The sequence below is a fragment of the Pristis pectinata genome, chromosome 8, assembly GCF_009764475.1.
Source record: "Pristis pectinata isolate sPriPec2 chromosome 8, sPriPec2.1.pri, whole genome shotgun sequence".
NCBI classification, from domain to species: domain Eukaryota; kingdom Metazoa; phylum Chordata; class Chondrichthyes; order Rhinopristiformes; family Pristidae; genus Pristis; species Pristis pectinata.
The window spans coordinates 599,293-617,365 of NC_067412.1; the positions used below are offsets into that span (position 1 = coordinate 599,293).

The window sequence follows — 18,073 nt, forward strand, 5'->3', positions numbered from 1 at the left end:
AGGACATTGATAGGATGCAGAGCTGGGCTGAGAAGTGGCAGGTGGAGTTCAACCCAGAAAAATGTGAAGTGATTCACTTTGGAAAGTTGAATTTGAAGACAGAATACAGGGTTAATGGGAGGATTCTTAGCAGTGTGGAGGAACAGAGGGATCTTGGGGTCCAAGTCCATAGATCCCTCAAAGTTGCCACGCAAGTTGATAGGGTTGTTAAGAAGGCATATGGTGTGTTGGCCTTCATTAGTCGGGGGACTGAGTTCAAGAGCCACAAAGTAGTGTTGCAGCTCTATAAAACCCTGGTTAAACCACACTTAGAATATTGTGTTCAGTTCTGGTCGCCTCACCATAGGAAGGACATGGAAGCTTTAGAGAGGGTGCAGAGGAGATTTACCAGGATGCTACCTGGATTGGAGAGCATGACTTATGAGGATAGGTTGAGTGAGCTAGGGCTTTTCTCTTTGGAGAGGAGGAGGATGAAAGGTGACTTGATAGAGGTGTACAAGATGATACAAGGTGTAGGTCAAGAGGACAGTCAGAGATTTTTTTTGCCAGGGTGGAAATGGCTAACACGAGGGGGCATAATTTTAAGGTGATTGGAGGAAGGTATAAGGGGGATGTCAGAGGTAAGTTTTTTTTACACAGAGAGTGGTGGGTGCGTGGAACGCACTGCCTGGAGTGGTGGTGGAGGCAGATACATTAGGGACATTTAAGAGACCCTTAGATAGGCACATGGATAATAGAAAAATGGAGGAGTATGTGGGAGAAAATGGTTAGATAGATCTTGGAATTGGTTAAAAGTTCGGCACAACATCTTGGGCCAAAGGGCCTGTACTGTGCTGTAATGTTCTATGTTCTATGTCCAGTGAGGAAGAGAGACAGGTGGCAAGGATCCATAGCCCTGGATGATGTGAGATGTGGAAAATTTAGTCAAAAAGGAAAAGGAAGCATATACAAGGTTTAGGAAGCTGAAATTGAAGAGGGTTGTCAAGGAATAGAAAGGAAGCAGGAGGGCGAAAGTGGGGGCCACAGAATGTCCTGGGTGAGTAGGATTAAGGAGAATCCCAAGTCATTTCATACATTCATTAAAAACAAGAGAGTAACTGGGGAGAGGGTAGGACCGCTCAAGGACAAAGGAGGGAATTCATGCCTGGAGCCAGAGGAAGTGGGCGAGGTACTAAATGAGTTCTTCACATCGGTGTTCACCAAGGAGAAGGACATAGAGGACAGTGAGATCAGGGAGGGGTGTGCTGATATTCTGGGGCATGTTGAGATCAAGGAGGAGACGATGTTGGGCATATTGAAGAACATTAAGGTGGATAAGTCCCCAGGTTATTGAGAGAGGCAAGAGAGGAGATTGTTGGGGCCTTGACAGAGATCTTTGCATCCTCCTGAGCCACAGGCGAGGTCCCAGAGGACTGGGGAATAGCGAGTGTTAAAGGAGGACCATAGAGACAAACCAGGAAATTACCGGCCAGTGAACCTTACATCCGTGCTGGGAAAATTATTGCAGAAGATTCTTAGGGATAGGATCTACTCAGATCTGGAAAAGCATGGACTTATTGGGGAGCATAGCTTAGTGCTGGGCAGGTCATGTCTTACACACGACTGAGATTCTTGAGTATGTGGCAAAGATGATTGATGAGGTGGGGCAGTGGGTATTGTCTATGTGGACTTCAGTAAACCTTTCGACAAGCTGCTTCATGATAGGCTGAGCCAGAAGACGAAGGCAATGGGATCCATGGAGAGCTGGTAGATTGGATTCAAAATTGGCTTGGCCACAGAAGACAGAGGGTGGTGCTGGAGGGGCGTTGCTCTGGCTGGGGGTCAGTGACCAGTGGTGTTCCTCAGGGACCAGTGGTGGAGGTCAGTAGAGGGGTGTTACTCTGGCTGGGGGTCAGTGACCAGTGGTTTTCCTCAGGGACCAGTGGTGGAGGTCAGTGGAGGGGTGTTTCTCTGGCTGGAGGTCAGTGACCAGTTGTGTTCTACAGGGACCAGTGCTGGGACCTCTGTTGTTCATCATGTGTATCGATGATTTGGATGAGAATGCAGGTGGTCCAATCAGTAAGTTGCAGATGACAACCTCATGTGCAGAGGAGGGAGGCTGTAGCTGCCGACCATTCACCATGGGATCCATTCGCTCGATCTGCAGCTCAGCAAAGGGTTAAAGTATCTGCAAGTGTTTGTGGGTACTTACTGGAAGGGGCAGCACATGGTGGCGAGGAGTTCTGTGGGGGACCCCAGCCCTTCATGTTGTACGCAGACACTCGGACATAATACAACCGGCCCTGTGGGGAAACCGAGGCATCAGCTGTCAGTGGTTCACAGAATGTCACAGCACACAATGCCATCGGGCACACTTAGCTCAGTCTACACCACTCCCAGTGGAACAATCCCACTGCACCCACCACTCCCCTCTATCCCCACGTCTGGCAACACTCTCCCTCCCCAGTCCTGGTCCAACCCTCCCTGGGACACCCGGACCCTACTCCACCACCCACACCGTGTACAATCTGTTGGTCAGTGCCTGTCTCAGGTCAGTGTCCGGGCTCAGTGTCTCTGGTCAGTCAGTGTCCCCAGTCAGTGTCCGGTCGGTCAGTGTCTCCGGTCAGTGACTCGTCAGTCAGTCAGTGTCTCTGCTCAGTGTCCAGTCGGTCAGTGTCCCTGGTCGGTCAGTGTCCCCGGTCAGTGTCTCTGGTCGGTCAGTGTCCGGGCTCAGTGTCTCCGGTCAGTCAGTGTCCCCAGTCGGTCAGTGTCTCCAGTCAGTCAATGTCTGGTCGGTCAGTGTCCTTGGTCAGTCAGTGTCCAGTCAGTCAGTGTCCCCGGTCGGTCAGTGTCTCTGGTCAATCAGTATCCGGGCTCAGTGTCTCCGGTCAGTCAGTGTCCCCAGTCGGTCAGTGTCTCCAGTCAGTCAATGTCCGGTTGGTCAGTGTCCTTGGTCAGTCAGTGTCCAGTCAGTCAGTGTCCCCGGTCGGTCAGTGTCTCTGGTCAATCAGTATCCGGACTCAGTGTCACCGGTCGGTCAGTGTCCAGTCAGTCAGTGTACGTGATCAGTGTCTGGTTGGTCAGTGAGGTGCCACATTCAGTTAACCCCTGACCTTTCACAGGGCTGTGCAACCTTCATCCAACCCGTGTGAGGAACCTTCCACCTCAGACCTCCACCATGGAGACCATCAGCCTTGGTGCCTCAGACATCCTTGTCTTTCCTTCCCCCCTACACCCCCCCCCCACCCAATCCATCACCTCCCTCCCCATCCATTTGTTGGTTCATTTCCTCCAAGGAGATTGGGGTCATGGACCCCAAGACCACACCATCTTCTCTGGTGGTGGGACTGGCCCCCAGTCATACAACAGCCACAACCACGCCTGGGACCTGTCACTTTATGAACTACTGACATTGAGGAATGTGTCAGTGCAACCTTTACCTCAATACGACAGTAGAGATCTGAGTAAAGGCAATGGTCAGTCTGTCACTCCTTGGCCACAGCCACAAACATATTCAGGAAACTAAGGGAATGTGATCCATTCAGCCACGCAGTCTCACCCTACCAGAGGTAGTACCTCTCTCTACACATCCCTCCCTCACCTCCTCTCCTACTGAAAACTAACCCATCCTTCTCCCTTTCATAGTTCTGAGGAAGGCTCTCAGACGTGAAACTTTAACTGTTTCTCTCTCCACAGATGCTGCTTGACCTGCTGGGTATTTCTAACGTTTCCTGCTTTTGTTCCAGGTTCTCGGAGTCTGCAGTTTTTTATTTCTATCAGTTTTCATGGAGCTTGCTTTGTGCGTTCTCTGGGACCCAGCTGTGTCCAGAGGTTGCATCACCTGGTAGAGGACGTACACAGGTTGAGACCCATTATCACAGGCTGAAGCCAGAACTGGGAACAGTGATACTCCACACACCATGAACTGTCCTGTCCCACATGTCCCACATGGCTTTAACTTGTGATTCTCCAAGCCTGGTGCCCAAGCAGTCTGTGCTACTTACTGTGACCAGCCCTGGGATTGTACAGCTCAGAGTCTTTATCCCATCCAGAGTGGTCTCTCCCGTTATGGGGCTGAAGTTATCAGACGTGCTCCACTCAACTGCAAAGTGACAGAGGGAAAGGATGAACTCAGAAAAACCACAACTCAGCTTTAAAACTCCAGCCTTAAAAACACTTTTCCCTGGGGAAGGGAACTGGGGGAGTTTGGAAAATTCACAACTCAAAGCTTGAAAGAGTGCAATGAAAATTTACGCGGATGTTGCTGGGACTTGAGGACCTGAGTTATAGGGAAAGGTTGAATAGATTAGGACTTAATTCCCTGGAGCTCAGGAGAATGAGGGGAGATCTTACAGATGTATACAAAATGATGAGGGGTATAGATAGGGTGAATGCGTGCAGGCTTTTTCCCCTCAGGTTGGGTGAGACTAGAACTAGGGGTCATAGGTTTGGGGTGAAAGGTGAAATATTTAAGGGGAATCTGAGGGGAAACTTCTTCACTCAGAGGGTGGTGCGAGTGTGGAACGAGCTGCCAGTGGAAGTGGTGGATGTGTGTTCAATTGTAACATTTAAGAGAAGTTCGGATAGGTGCGTGGATGGGAGGGGTTTGGAGGGATACAGTCCGGGTGCAGGTAGATGGGACTAGGCAGAAGATCAGGTCGGCATGGACTAGATGGGCCGAAGGGCTTGTTTCTGTGCTGTAGTGCTCTACGGCTCTATAAAGATACTCCCGACAGTCCGGTAGCTTGTTCTTCTGGAGCGGCTGGAGACCGGCACAGAATCCCACTGAAAGCACTAGAATGTTGCAACAGGGTTCAGTGGGATTCAGTGGAGAGAAGGTAAAAGTGTATGTGCAGAGAGCTCCGCTCCGAGAGGGTGGCTGTGGACCGGTGCAACCCTGGCATTGCAGAGAACTCCATCACAAACTGACACATTAATCTACACCAGGACAAGCGGGGGCTGTAACTCCCTGCTCACGGTTTCAGCTGATGCAGGTCAGTGGACTTAGGGAACCTCGGTCCAGCTGTCAGGTCCATCCTCTGCAGCACTGCACAGATGCTGACGTTGGCACCAGCTCCAGCTGTCAGTCGGGCCTCTCCTGGAATGGGAAGAGCCTGTGCAATGGCCACTGCTGGGCACACAGGAACAGCACCCTCCCGCACTTCAACTGACTGAAGGCTTTGGGAACTGGAACATCAGTGGACATCACGTTTGCTGCAGAAAAGTTGTGACCAGTTTTCGAAATGTATTTCACTGACTGAGCGGATGGAGAGGAAGCTGAAGCTGCAAACGATATTACTCAAACATTGGTTCCTTCCTTCTACAATTTCTTGCATCTCCTCCATGCTGTCCCTACCCCAGGAGTGTGTGACGGGACGGTGCGGGGGGAGCCTCACCCTGTGTCTGACCCCGGGAGTGTGTGACGGGACGGTGCGGGGGGAGCCTCACCCTGTGTCTGACCCCGGGAGTGTGTGACGGGACGGTGCGGGGGGAGCCTCACCCTGTGTGTCTGACCCCGGGAGTGTGTGACGGGACGGTGCGGGGGGAGCCTCACCCTGTGTGTCTGACCCCGGGAGTGTGTGACGGGACGGTACAGGGGGAGCCTCACCCTGTGTGTCTGACCCCGGGAGTGTGTGACGGGACGGTGCGGGGGGAGCCTCACCCTGTGTGTCTGACCCCAGGAGTGTGTGACGGGACGGTGCGGGGGGAGCCTCACCCTGTGTGTCTGACCCCGGGAGTGTGTGACGGGACGGTGCGGGGGGAGCTTCACCCTGTGTCTGATCCCGGGAATGTGTGACGGGACGGTGCGGGGGGAGCTTCACCCTGTGTCTGACCCCGGGAGTGTGTGACGGGACGGTGTAGAGGGAGTTTCACTCTGTGTCTGACCCCGGGTGTGTGACGGGACGGTGCGGGGGGAGCCTCACCCTGTATCTGACCCCGGGAGTGTGTGATGGATAGGATAAGATATCTTTACAAGTCACATGTACATCGAAACACACAGTGAAATGTATCTTTTGCGTAGTGTTCTGGGTGCAGCCCGCAAGCATCGCCATGCTTCTGGCACCAACATAGCATGGCCACAATTTCCTAACCTGTATGTCTTTGGAATGTGGGAGGAAACCAGAGCACCCGGAGGAAACATGCGCAGACACGGGGAGAACGTACAAACTCCTTACAGACAGCGGGCAGAATTGAACCTGGGTCGCTGGCACTGTAATACTATTATGCTAACCACTACACTACCGTGGTTTTGTTTGGAGCTTCACTCTGTGTCTGACCCCGGGAGTGTGTGATCGATAGGATAAGATATCTTTATTAGTCACATGTACATTGAAACTCACAATGAAATGCATTTTTTGCATACAGTGTTCTGGGTGCCAGCCCACAAGTGTCGCCACGCTTCCGGCACCAAGATAGCATGGCCACAACTTCCTAATCCGTACGTCTTTGGAATGTGGGAGGAAACCGGAGCACCCGGAGGAAACCCAAGCAGACATGAGGAGAACGTACAAACTTCTTACAGACAGCGGGCAGAATTGAACCTGGGTCACTGGCAGTGTAATACTGTTATGCTAACCGCTACACTACCATGCTTTTTTTTTTGGAGTTTCACTCTGTGTCTGACCCCAGGAGTGTGTGATGGGACGGTGTGGAGGGAGCTTCACTCTGTGTCTGACCCTAGGAGTGTGTGACAGCACGGTGCGGAGGGAGTTTCTCCCTGTGTCTGATCCCAGGAGTGTGTGATGAAGTGCGGAGGGAGTTTCCCCTTGTGTCTGATCCCAGGAGTGTGTGATGGGACGGTGCAGAGGGAGCTTCACTCTGTGACTGACCCATGCGGGACCTGCTCCTGATTAAATAATTCAGGAAAGCAGGGAAGTGCTGTCATTGCTGAGTTGGCACGATGACAAGTTCAATGCCCTCAGCTCCAACACTTCATGTTAACTGGAGACTAAACATGACAAAAATATTTACAAAACTTAAGTACTGCAGATGCTGAAAATCTGAAATAAAACTGAAATCTGGGAACACTCAGCAGGTCGGGCAGCATCTGTGGAGAGAGAAACAGAGTTAATGTTTCAGTTCTCTGACCTTGTATCTGAATACTCTCTTTCTCTCTCCACAGATGCTGCCCGACCTGCTGAGTGTTTCCAGCATTTCCTGTTTTATCAGATGGAGATGTTTGATTGGCCAGAATTTTACCCAATCATCCTTGACTCTTGGGGCCGGGTGCATGGGTTGGTCAGTGGATGCAGTAAACTCCCCTGAGTAAAGGCCTGTGTGGAGCAGATCACAAGCTGTGATTGGGTACAGGACGGTGTTTGTTCTCATCCCTGGGCTTGAACGATCAGTGGCTGAGCCTCACGAGGCCGCACCAGCCCTCCACCCAGCTCACCTCTGTATTTCGTGACCACCGCAGAATTGACGCTCAGAGGTTCCTGGAAAGTCACCTGTAATGAGGTGCTGCTGGCAATGGACAACCGGACCTGAACTGGTGCATCAGGGGCCCCTGTGGATTCAACACAAGGACAGAGTTTAGAAATTAAAGTTGAACTGGTTCTGTGGAAGGTGGACAGATATCCCATGGCCCACTACAGAGAGGAGGGTGGATCAGGGAATACCACTGAGCTGGGCTGAGTTTGGTCACACCAAGTAGAAGCAGAGTGTTGGAAATGCTGGGCAGGTCGGGCAGCATTTGTGGAGAGAGGGAGGAAACCTGAGCTAGCCTTGTCTGCAGCTGACTTGTCATCAGAAGCAGCCAGTTATCTGAAATTATAGAATTCAACACTGTGTTCCAGATGGAAGATGTTGTGCTGTACCTGAGCTTATTTTGGGCTTCACAGAAACATCAGGAGATCTGAGACAGGACAGGGCAGAGTGCGAACGGGGGTGAGTGAAAGAGGCAGGTGTCTGGAAGCTCGGCATCAGCCTTGCAAACTAAACAGAGGTGTTCTGTAAAGCAGTCACCCACCCAGTGTTTGGTTTCTCCAGTGTAGAGGAGACCACACTGTGGAGACCAAATGCAGAAGAGGAGATTGCAAGAGGTGCAAGTAAATCACGGCTTCACCTGGAAGGACTGTTGGGGTCTCCGGATGGTGGGAAGGGAAGAGGTGAAAGGTCAGGTGTTGTATCCCCTGCAGTTAGTTGGGAACGAGCTGCAAGGAAGCTGGGTGGAGAGAGAAGCGGAGAATGGTGGGGGAGCGATCCCCATGGAGCGCTGGGAGTGGGGGGTCAACCACCTGTAACCTTACCCCAGCTTTTGTCTCTATGTGATGCTGCCTGATCTTTGGGGTACTCCCAACACTCACTGCTGTTTTGGGTTCGCAGACACCACAGGGTGCTGCCTCTCGCAGTTCCACCATGGTCGTTTCTCCCTCTACTCTCCATCGTTTATCTTTCAACTATTCAGCTCTTTTCAGAGGTTCAGAGTCACATGGGTCAAACATGGACAAATGGGACTCGTTTGGATGGGAATCTTGGTTGGCGTGGATGAGTTAGGCCGAAGGGCCTGTTTCCGTGCTGTATGACTCTGATCACTGCTGTGTGTTGGCAATAAGAAGCCTGAGCTGGCTTGTTGAAGTTGGATCCTAGTCAGACAGACCTACCAGGACTCATGGAGGCAATGGTGAGTGAGCACAGGGTCGTGTCCGGTCTAGAACAGAGGACAGCCAGCGATTTCACAGAGGAAGCAGAAGGAACGGCTGCCGTTATGTGGCTGAGACTCACGTGCATGTTCGAAGCCAGTTTGCATCCGTTTGAAGAGTCGGTTATGCCACTCCCAGGCCTTGAGCTGCTTCTCCTTCTCCGCGCAGTCTGTGCTTGGTGCCTCGTTCACTACTTGTGTGGTTAGTTCACTCACACGCTGCTCGGACTCTCGCACAAGTGTGGCCAAGTGTACAGCCCGACTCTCCAGACTGACAACTGCACAGAGAGCTCGCTGTTGGTTACAGAGGACTTGCCAACGCCAGACAAGCCACAGAAAACCAACTCACAACATCACTCCAGAACTGGGGCATCCTGGTCATAACAGGACCATGCAGGCAGCTCACCCAGCCGTTGGCAAGAAAGGTTCACCAGCTGGGACAGGACATCATCGAGGCTCCATTGGGATGTACAATCCCAGCCCACGCAGTGCAGCATTCCGCACGTCTGCATAAACACCACCGGGGCAGGGAGAGCACGGGTCAGACACAGGGTGAGGCTCCCTCCACACTGTTCCATCACACACTCCCGAGGTCAGACACAGAGTGAAGCTCCCTCCACACCGTCCCATCACACACTCCCAGGGTCAGACACAGAGTGAAGCTCCCTCTACACCGTCCCATCACATACTCCTGGGGTCAGACACAGAGTGAAGTTCCCTCTACACCGTCCCATCACACACTCCCGGGGTCAGACACAGAGTGAAGCTCCCTCCGCACCGTCCCGTCACACACTCCCAGGACAGGGGCAGTACATGTTCGGCACAGAATGAAGTTCTACCTTACCGTCTGCTTTACCTGCAAGGTTGGACTGTTTAGCTGAGACTGAAGATCTACCCATAGGTGGTGGGTTCAGCCCCTGAGCACCCCTTTCCAGGGTCTCTGAGCATCAGGCCTTTGCTGCCTTCTCCAGTGTTGTCCTGATTGTGGTGTTTGCCAGTGCACTCTGTCCTCATGCAACAGATGCACACACTCAGTGGTATAAACACACCCAGTAATTTACACACACATTCATACACACACAGTCCCATGACCTGGACATCTGGCAGTCAAGTGTCGTCCATTCTACCTGCCGAGGGAGTTCTCCGACGTTGTCCTGGTAGTGATAAACATTCCACCCCAGCAGTCGTCAGGTTGGCACTGGGGGAGCTGAGCACCATGATCAACAGTCATGATACAGCGCACCCTGATGCCTTCCCGATCATCACGGGGGACTTCAACCAGGCCAGCTGGAAGAAGTCTCTGACAAACTATCACCAACATGTCACCTGTAGAACCAGAGGAGCCAACACACTTGATCATTGTTACACCACCATCAATAACGCTGACCGTGCCATCCCGCGCCTGAACATCCGATCACCTGGCTGTACTTCTATTCCCGACATACAGGCAGAGACTGAGGACCACAGCACCAGTGGTGAGGACGGCAAAGGTCTGGTCAAGGGAGGTGGAGGAATGTTTACAAGACTGCTCTGATTCGGTGGACTGGACCACATTCAGGGATTCGTCTTCAGGTCTGAATGAATATGCCACGACCATCACTGACTTCATCAAGACCTGCGTGGATGAGTGTGTGCCATCAGGAATATTTCCCAAACCAGAAGCCCTGGATGAACCAGGAGATTCGCAGACTGCAGAGGGCTAGATCTGTGGCATTCAAGACCAGCGATCCAGAACCCTACAACAAGTCCAGGTACGACCTACGGAAGGCCATCGTGTCAACGAAAAGGCAATTCCATGTGAAGTTAGAGACACAATCGGATGCACGACAGCTGTGGCAGGGTTTGCATGCCATTACTTCCTATAAGGCAAAACCTAACAGCATAAGTGGCAGTGATACTTCACTCCCTGATGAGCTCAACACCAATTATACACTCTTTGAAAGGGAGAATAACACTACACCTGTGCGAATCTCCACAGCATCTGGTGACCTTGTGATCTCTGTCTCAGAAGCTGACATCAGAACATCCTTCAAGGGGGTGAACCCTCGCAAGGCATCAGGCCCCAACACTGTACTTGGCAGGGTGCTGAAAATCTGTGCTGACAAAGTGGACGTCTTCAACCTCTCACTGATACAGTCGGAGGTTCCTACCTGCTTTAAAAGGGTATCAATCATACCAGTGCCCAAAAAGAGCAGGGTGAGCTACCTCAATGGCTATTGCCCGATGGCACTCCCATCTACTGTGATGAAATGCTTTGAGAATTTGGTCATGGCTGGAATTAACTCCTTCCTGAGCAAGGACCAGGACCCCCTGCAATTTGCCTACCACCACAACAGATCTACAGTGGATGCAATCTCACTGGCTCCTCACTCAGCTTTGGAGTACCTAGACAACCGCAAAACATATGCCAGGCTGTTGATTATCGATTACAGCTCAGCGTTCAACACCATCATCCCCTCAGTACTAATTTACAAGCTTCAAAACCTGGGCCTCTGTATCTCCCTCTGCAACTGGATCCTCAACTTCCTCATCGGGAGACCACAGTCAGTGCTGATCAGTAATAACATCTCCTCCTCGCTGACAATCAATACAGGCGCACCTCAAGGATGTGTGCTTAGCCCACTGCTCTACTCTCTCTACAGTCATGACTGTGTGGCTAGGCACAGCTCAAACACCATTCATAAATTTGCTGATGACACCACTGTTGTTTGCAGAATCTCAGATGGCGATGATGAGGTGTACAGGAGGGAGGTAGATCGGCTGGTTGAGTGGTGTCGTAACAACAACCTCACACTCAACGTCAGCAAGACCAAGGAATTGATTGTGGACTTGAGGAAGGGAAAGTCGGGAGAACACACACCAATCCTCATTGAGGGGTCAGCAGTGGAAAGGGTGAGCAGCTTCAAGTTCCTGGGCGTCAACTTCTCAGAGGATCTGTCCTGGGCCAAACACATTGATGCAATCACGATGAAGACACGCCAGCGGCTCTACTTCGTTAGGAGTTTGAGGAGATTCGGTATGTCACCAAAGACTCTTGCAAATTTCTCTAGATGTACAGTGGGCTAGTTGCATCACTGCCTGGTATGGAGGCTCCAATGTACAGGATCAAAAGAGGCTGCAGAGGGTTGTAGACTCAGCCAGCTCCATCACAGGCACAACCCTCCCCATCATCGAGGACATCTTCAAAAGGTGGTGCCTCAAGAAGGCGGCATCCGTCACTAAGGACCTTCACCACCCAGGACATGCCCTCTTCTCATTACTACCATTGGGGAGGAGGTACAGGAGCCTGAGACCCACACTCAACGATTCAGGAACAGCTTCTTCTCCTCTGCCATCAGATTTCTGAATGATCCATGAACCCGTGAACACTACCTCATTATTCCTCTTTTGCACTATTTACTTTTTGGTAACTTATAGTAACTTTTATGCCTTGCGCTGTACTGTTGCCGTAAAACAACACAGTTCACAACGTATGTCAGTGATAATAAACCTGATTCAGTTACAAACGGTGACACCTTCAAACAGGCAGACAAATAAGGTGACAAATTTCACTCCAGCTCTGTGACGAGGAATATTCTGGTTCACATTCCCCACCCTCTCCCCTCTCCCTCACCCTGAGGTACGGAGGCTGACTCCCACCCCAACCACCCTGACCAGGAACAATATCACCTGCTGCTACCCTGAGCCACATCCAGGACAGTTACTGATTCAGTATAGGATCCCTGATGTTTATTACGTGGAGATAGTTGCTTTCCCCATGCCCCAGGTGGACTCCAGTTGTATCTGGTGATGCAGGATGCAGTCGATCAGACAGTGGTACTCACAGTGTGGGCTCTCCTTTGCTCCAGCCTGGAGAAGCAGCTTTGCCATGGGTACGTTGTTGGTCATGATGGCAATGTCCAGAGGCATCAGACCCTCACTGTTGGGAGTGTTCAGGTCCAGCTCCTCTGTCGTGTACAGCTTGAGAAGCATCTGCACAGCATCAAGGTCCTGCTGTTCCACTGCCTCAAACACTGCCTCATTGCTCTGGAAATTCTGGAAAACGAAGCACACATTTCCCTCTTGGTGTCATGAACATGGGCTCAGGAAACAGAGCAATGGCTGGAAGCTGCAGCAAGTTGAACCTTTTGGACTCACCACATCAACTTACAATGAGGTTACACTCACAGGTCACAGTTCACTGCAACAGCTGCCCGTTATCTCCACCCACACCCCTCAGAAACACAGTCCCTGCTCTGGAATCCCCTCACTCTGGACACAACACTGGGTCAACAGGGCCATTCAATGTGCTGCTCAACCCTGGGCCATTCCAGCCTTGGGCCATTCCAGTCCTGGGCTATTCAATGTGCTTCTCAACCCTGGGCCATTCCAAACCTGGGTCATTCCAGTCCTGGGCCATTCAACGTGCTTCTCAACCCTGGGCCATTCCAAACCTGGGCCATTCCATTCCTGGGCCATTCAATGTGCTTCTCATCCCTCGACCATTCCACAGAACCATAGAACACTACAGCACAGAAAACAGGCCATTCGGCTTGTCTAGTCTGTGCCAAAACATTATTTCGCTGCACCCAGTCCACATCCCTCCAGACCTCTCCCGTCTATGTATCTATCTGATTTATTAGAAACATAGAAAAGCTACGGCACAATTCAGGCCCTTCAGCCCACAAAGCTGTGCCGAACATGTCCCTACCCTAGAAATTACTAGGTTTACACATAGCCCTCTATTTTTCTCAGCTCCATGTACCTATCCAAAAGTCTCTTAAAAGACCCTATCGTATCTGCCTCCACCACCGTTGCCGGCAGCCCATTCCATGCACTCACCACTCTCTGAGTAAAAAACTTACCCGACATTTCCTCTATATCTACTCCCCAACACCTTAAACCTATGTCCTCTTGTGGCCACCATTTCAGCCCTGGGGAAAAGCCACTGACAATCTACCCAATTAATACCTCTCATCATCTTATACACCTCGATCAGGTCCCCCCTCATCCTCCGTCACTCCAAGGAGAAAAGGCCAAGTTCCCTCAACCTGCTTTCATAAGGCATGCTCCGCATTCCAGGCAGCATCCTTGTAAATCTCCTCTGCACCCTTTCTATGGCTTCCACATCCTTCCTGTAGTGAGGTGACCAGAACTGAGCAAAGTACTCCAAGTGGGGTCTGACCAGGGACCTATATAGCTGCAACAATACCTCTCGGCTCCTAAATTCAATTCCACGATTGATGAAGGACAATACACCATATGCCTTCTTAACCACAGAGTCAACCTGCACAGCCGTTTTGAGCGTCCTATGGACTAGGACCCCAAGATCCCTCTGATCCTCCACACTGCTAAGAGTCGTACCATTAAGGCTATATTCTGCCATCATATTTGACCTACCAAAATGAATCACTTCACACTTATCTGGGTTGAACTGCATCTGCCACTTCTCAGCCCAACTCTGCATCCTATCTATGTCCCTCTGTAACCTCTGACAGCCCTCCATACTATCCACAACACCCCCAACCTTCGTGTCATCCGCAAACTTACTAACCCACCCCTCCACTTCCTCATCCAGGTCGTTTATAAAAATCACAAAGAGCAAGGGTCCCAGTACAGATCCCTGAGGTACACCTCTGGTCACTGACCTCCATGCAGAATACGACCCTTCAACAACCACTCTTCACCTTCTGTGGGCCAGCCAGTTCTAGATCCACACTGCAATGTCCCCTTGGATCCTCTGCCTTCTTACTTTCTCAATAAGCCTTGCATGGGGTACCTTATCAAACACCTTGCTGAAATCCATATACACTACATCTACTACTCTCCCTTCATCAATGTGTTTAGTCACATCCTCAAAAAATTCAATCAGGCTCGTAAGGCAGGACCTGCCCTTGACAAAGCCATGCTGACTATTCCTAATCATATTATACCTCTCCAAATGTTCACAAATCCTGCCTCTAAGGATCTTCTTCATCAGCTTACCAACCACTGAGGTAAGACTCATTGGTCTATAATTTCCTGGGCTATCCCTACTCCCTTTCTTGAATAAGGGAACAACATCCGCAACCCTCCCATCTTCCAGAACCTCTCCCATCTCCATCGGGATTCTTAAAACTTAAGAGTGAGCCCGCATTCACTACATCAGATGGCAGCTCGTTCTGCATTCCCACCACTCTTTGAGTGAAGAAGTTCCCCCTAATGTTCCCCCTAAACCTTTCCCCCTTCACCCTTCCTCTCGTATTTATCTCTCTCAATCTAGGTGGAAAGAGCCTACTTGCATTTACTCTGTCTATACCCCTCATAATTTTGTGAACCTCTATCAAATCTCCCCTCATTCTTCTGTGCTCCAAGGAATAAAGTCCTAACCTGTTCAATCTTCCCTGTAACTCAACTCCTGAAGACCCGGCAACATTCTAGTAAACCTCCTCTGTACTCTTTCAATCTTACTGATATCCTTCCTATAGTTAGGTGACCAGAACTGCACACAATACTCCAATTTGGCCTCACCAATGTCTTATACAACCTCACCATAACATTCCAACTCCTATACTCAATACTTTGATTTACAAATGCCAGGATGCCAAAAGCCTTCTTTACAACCCTGTCTACCTGTGACGCCACTTTCAGGGAATTATGTATCTGAACTCCCAGATCCCTTTGTTCCTCCGCACTCCTCAGTGCCCGACCATTTACTGTGTATGTCCTACCTTGATTTGTCCTTCCAAAATGCAACACCTCACACTTGTCTGCATTAAATTCCATCTGCCATTTTCTGGCCCATTTTTCCAGTTGATTCAGATCCCTCTGCAAGCTTTGAAAGCCTTCCTCACTGTCCACAACGCCTCCAATCTTAGTATCATCAGCAAACTTGCTGATCCAATTGACCACATTATCATCTAGATCATTGATATAGACAACAAACAACAATGGCCCCAGCACAGATCCCTGAGGCACACCACTAGTCACAGGCCTCCAGTCTGAGAAACAATCGTCCACTACCACTCTCTGTCTTCTCCCACACAGCCAATTTCGAATCTAGCGTCTAATCCTCCTGAACCATTCCAGTCCTGGGCCATTCCCAGCCCTGGGCCATTCATCATGAAAACTGGTGGAGCTGTGGATCGTGTGGAAGGTCGTCAAGGGATACAACAGGATATAGATCAACTGAAAATGTGAGCAGAGAAATTGCAGATGGAATTTAGTCCGGAGAAGTGTGAGGTGTTGCACTTTGGGAAGTCAAATGTAAGGAGAAAGTAGACAGTAAATGGCAGGACCCTAAGGGGCATTGATGTACAGATGGATCTTGGGGTGTAGGTCCATAGCTCCCTGAAAGTGGCAACACAAGTAGGAGGTGTATGGCACACTTGCCTTCATCAGTCAGAGCATTGAGCATAAAAGTTGGGCAGTCACGTTACAACTGTATAAAACTTTGGTTAGGCCACATTTGAGGTATTGTGTGCAGTTCTGGTCACCACACTATAGGAAGAATGTGGAGGCTTTAGAGAGGGTGCAGGAGAGGTTCACCAGGATGTTGCCTGGATTAGAGAGTATTAGCTACAAGGAGAGGTTGGACAAACTTGGGTTGTTTTCTCTGGAGCGTTGGAGGCTGAGGGGAGACCCGATAATAAAATTATGAGAGGCAGAGATGGACAGCGAGTATCTTTTTCCCAGGGTAGAAATGTCAAATATTAGAGAACATGTATTTAAGGTGAGAGGGGGAAAGTTCAAAGGAGATGTGCAGGGCAATTTTTTTTTACCCAGAGAGTGGTGGGTGCCGGGAACGGGCTGCCTGGTGAAGGGGTGGAAGCAGATACGATAGAGGCATTGAAGAGGCTTTTATACAGACACGTGAACAGGCAGGGAATGGAGAGATAATGGATCATGTGCAGTGAGATGGGATTAGTTTGGATTCTCGCCATGGTCAGCACAGACATGGTGGGCTGAAGGGCCTGTTCCTGTGCTGTATTGTTGTATGGTCAGGTAACCTGGGGGCACTTCATCCCGGGGACATGGTAAGGCTGCTTTAGCTGTTGGATTAGGCTGTGCCTTGGGATCTTTGCCCTCACGCCAATGGTAACGGTATTAACAGGAAAACGGTCAGCACACTGTCCGAATCTGCTCCAACAGGTCACACAGAGGCTTAGCATTAACACGTGACCAGCGCCTCAAATCAGAATTTGTTCACCTTTCCAGTGATTTACATTAGTTGAGTTAAAGTATTGGTGTCAAATAATGGATCAACTTAATATCAGAAAGCAAGAGTAGATATATTGTCAACTACACCGTCCCATTACACACTCCCGGGGTCAGACACAGGGTGAAGCTCCCTCCGCACCGTCCCATCACATACTCCCGAGGTAAGACACAAAGTGAAGCTCCCTCTACACCATCCCCTCAGATGCTCCCAGGGTCAGACACAGGGTGAAGTTCCCTCCACACCGTCCCATCACACACTCCCGGGGTCAGACACAGAGTGAAGCCCCCTCCACACCGTCCCATCACACACTCCCGGGGTCAGACACAGAGTGAAGCCCCCTCCACACCGTCCCATCACACACTCCCGGGGTCAGACACAGAGTGAAGCCCCCTCCACACCGTCCCATCACACACTTCTGGGACAGGGACAGTGTGACTTCTGTACAAAGCACAGCTCCGTTTGTAAACTGTTGCCACAGTCTGGGATGGGATCTGTTCAGACAACATGCTGTCGGTTAATGGGACAAGGAACCCAGATGATTGGACAGTGGCCTGGGGCTGTTTACACTGCTTGTCTGGGGTCAGGTTAGCTCTGCCCCTGTGAATGACTGACCATCTAATCTTCTTTTGAGAAGAGAAGTGTTTAATGCCCTTTATCCTGGGATATCTTTAAAAGGATTTGGGATTACACTCAACTCGGCATTGTTGGAATGTTCACAGTGACAGAATGTGTGAAAGTGTTGGTGTTGTGGGCCTGTGACACTGAGTCTGGTGGTCTGTGATTGGTGTGTTTGTGCTCGGTAAATGTGTCCACTCTGCTGCGCAAGTTATCCTGCAGTCAATACCTTTCCTCCCACAGCGGCAGTATCTGCGCTCCCCTCTGGACCCCGGGGTCAAGAACTGAACAGGTCAAAGCATTCTGTGCTTCCTGTGGGAGATGGAATCACTGTCAGCAGTGAGGAACAAGCAGCACAAATCCCGCTGCACAGGACTTACTCATCCTCGGCTGCACCGCGCAGGACGAAAGAGAATTGACCCTTTGTCACTGGAGCATGGCTGCAGGGAATGAGCTGAATTGTTGCAATTACAGTGTTGCAGCTGCAGATAATGAATTGCATTGTTGCAGCTGCAGTGGTGCAATTGCAGTGCTACTGTTGGAGTGTGGTGGCCGAGAATGTTGCAGTGTTGGAGTCGCTCTGTCGCACTGAGAGTGCAGTTACAGAGACTGAGCTGCATTGGTGCAGCTCAGGGCATGCACAGGTCCAGCGAGAACCG

The 18,073-nt window shown here is 50.7% G+C and overlaps 1 protein-coding gene across 1 annotated transcript in view; it reads right to left on the bottom strand.

Moving 5' to 3' along the window:
- The window catches only part of LOC127573195 (ankyrin repeat and fibronectin type-III domain-containing protein 1-like), a 141,391-nt gene that overhangs the window by 64,346 nt on the left and 58,972 nt on the right, over positions 1-18,073 (bottom strand). The window contains exons 4-8 of the mRNA XM_052021192.1: positions 12,445-12,655; positions 8,704-8,898; positions 7,373-7,486; positions 3,984-4,081; positions 2,192-2,282 (exon numbers count right to left, since the gene is read on the bottom strand). Coding sequence (XP_051877152.1) covers positions 2,192-2,282; positions 3,984-4,081; positions 7,373-7,486; positions 8,704-8,898; positions 12,445-12,655 — 709 coding nt within the window. The remainder of the gene's footprint in view (positions 1-2,191; positions 2,283-3,983; positions 4,082-7,372; positions 7,487-8,703; positions 8,899-12,444; positions 12,656-18,073) is intronic.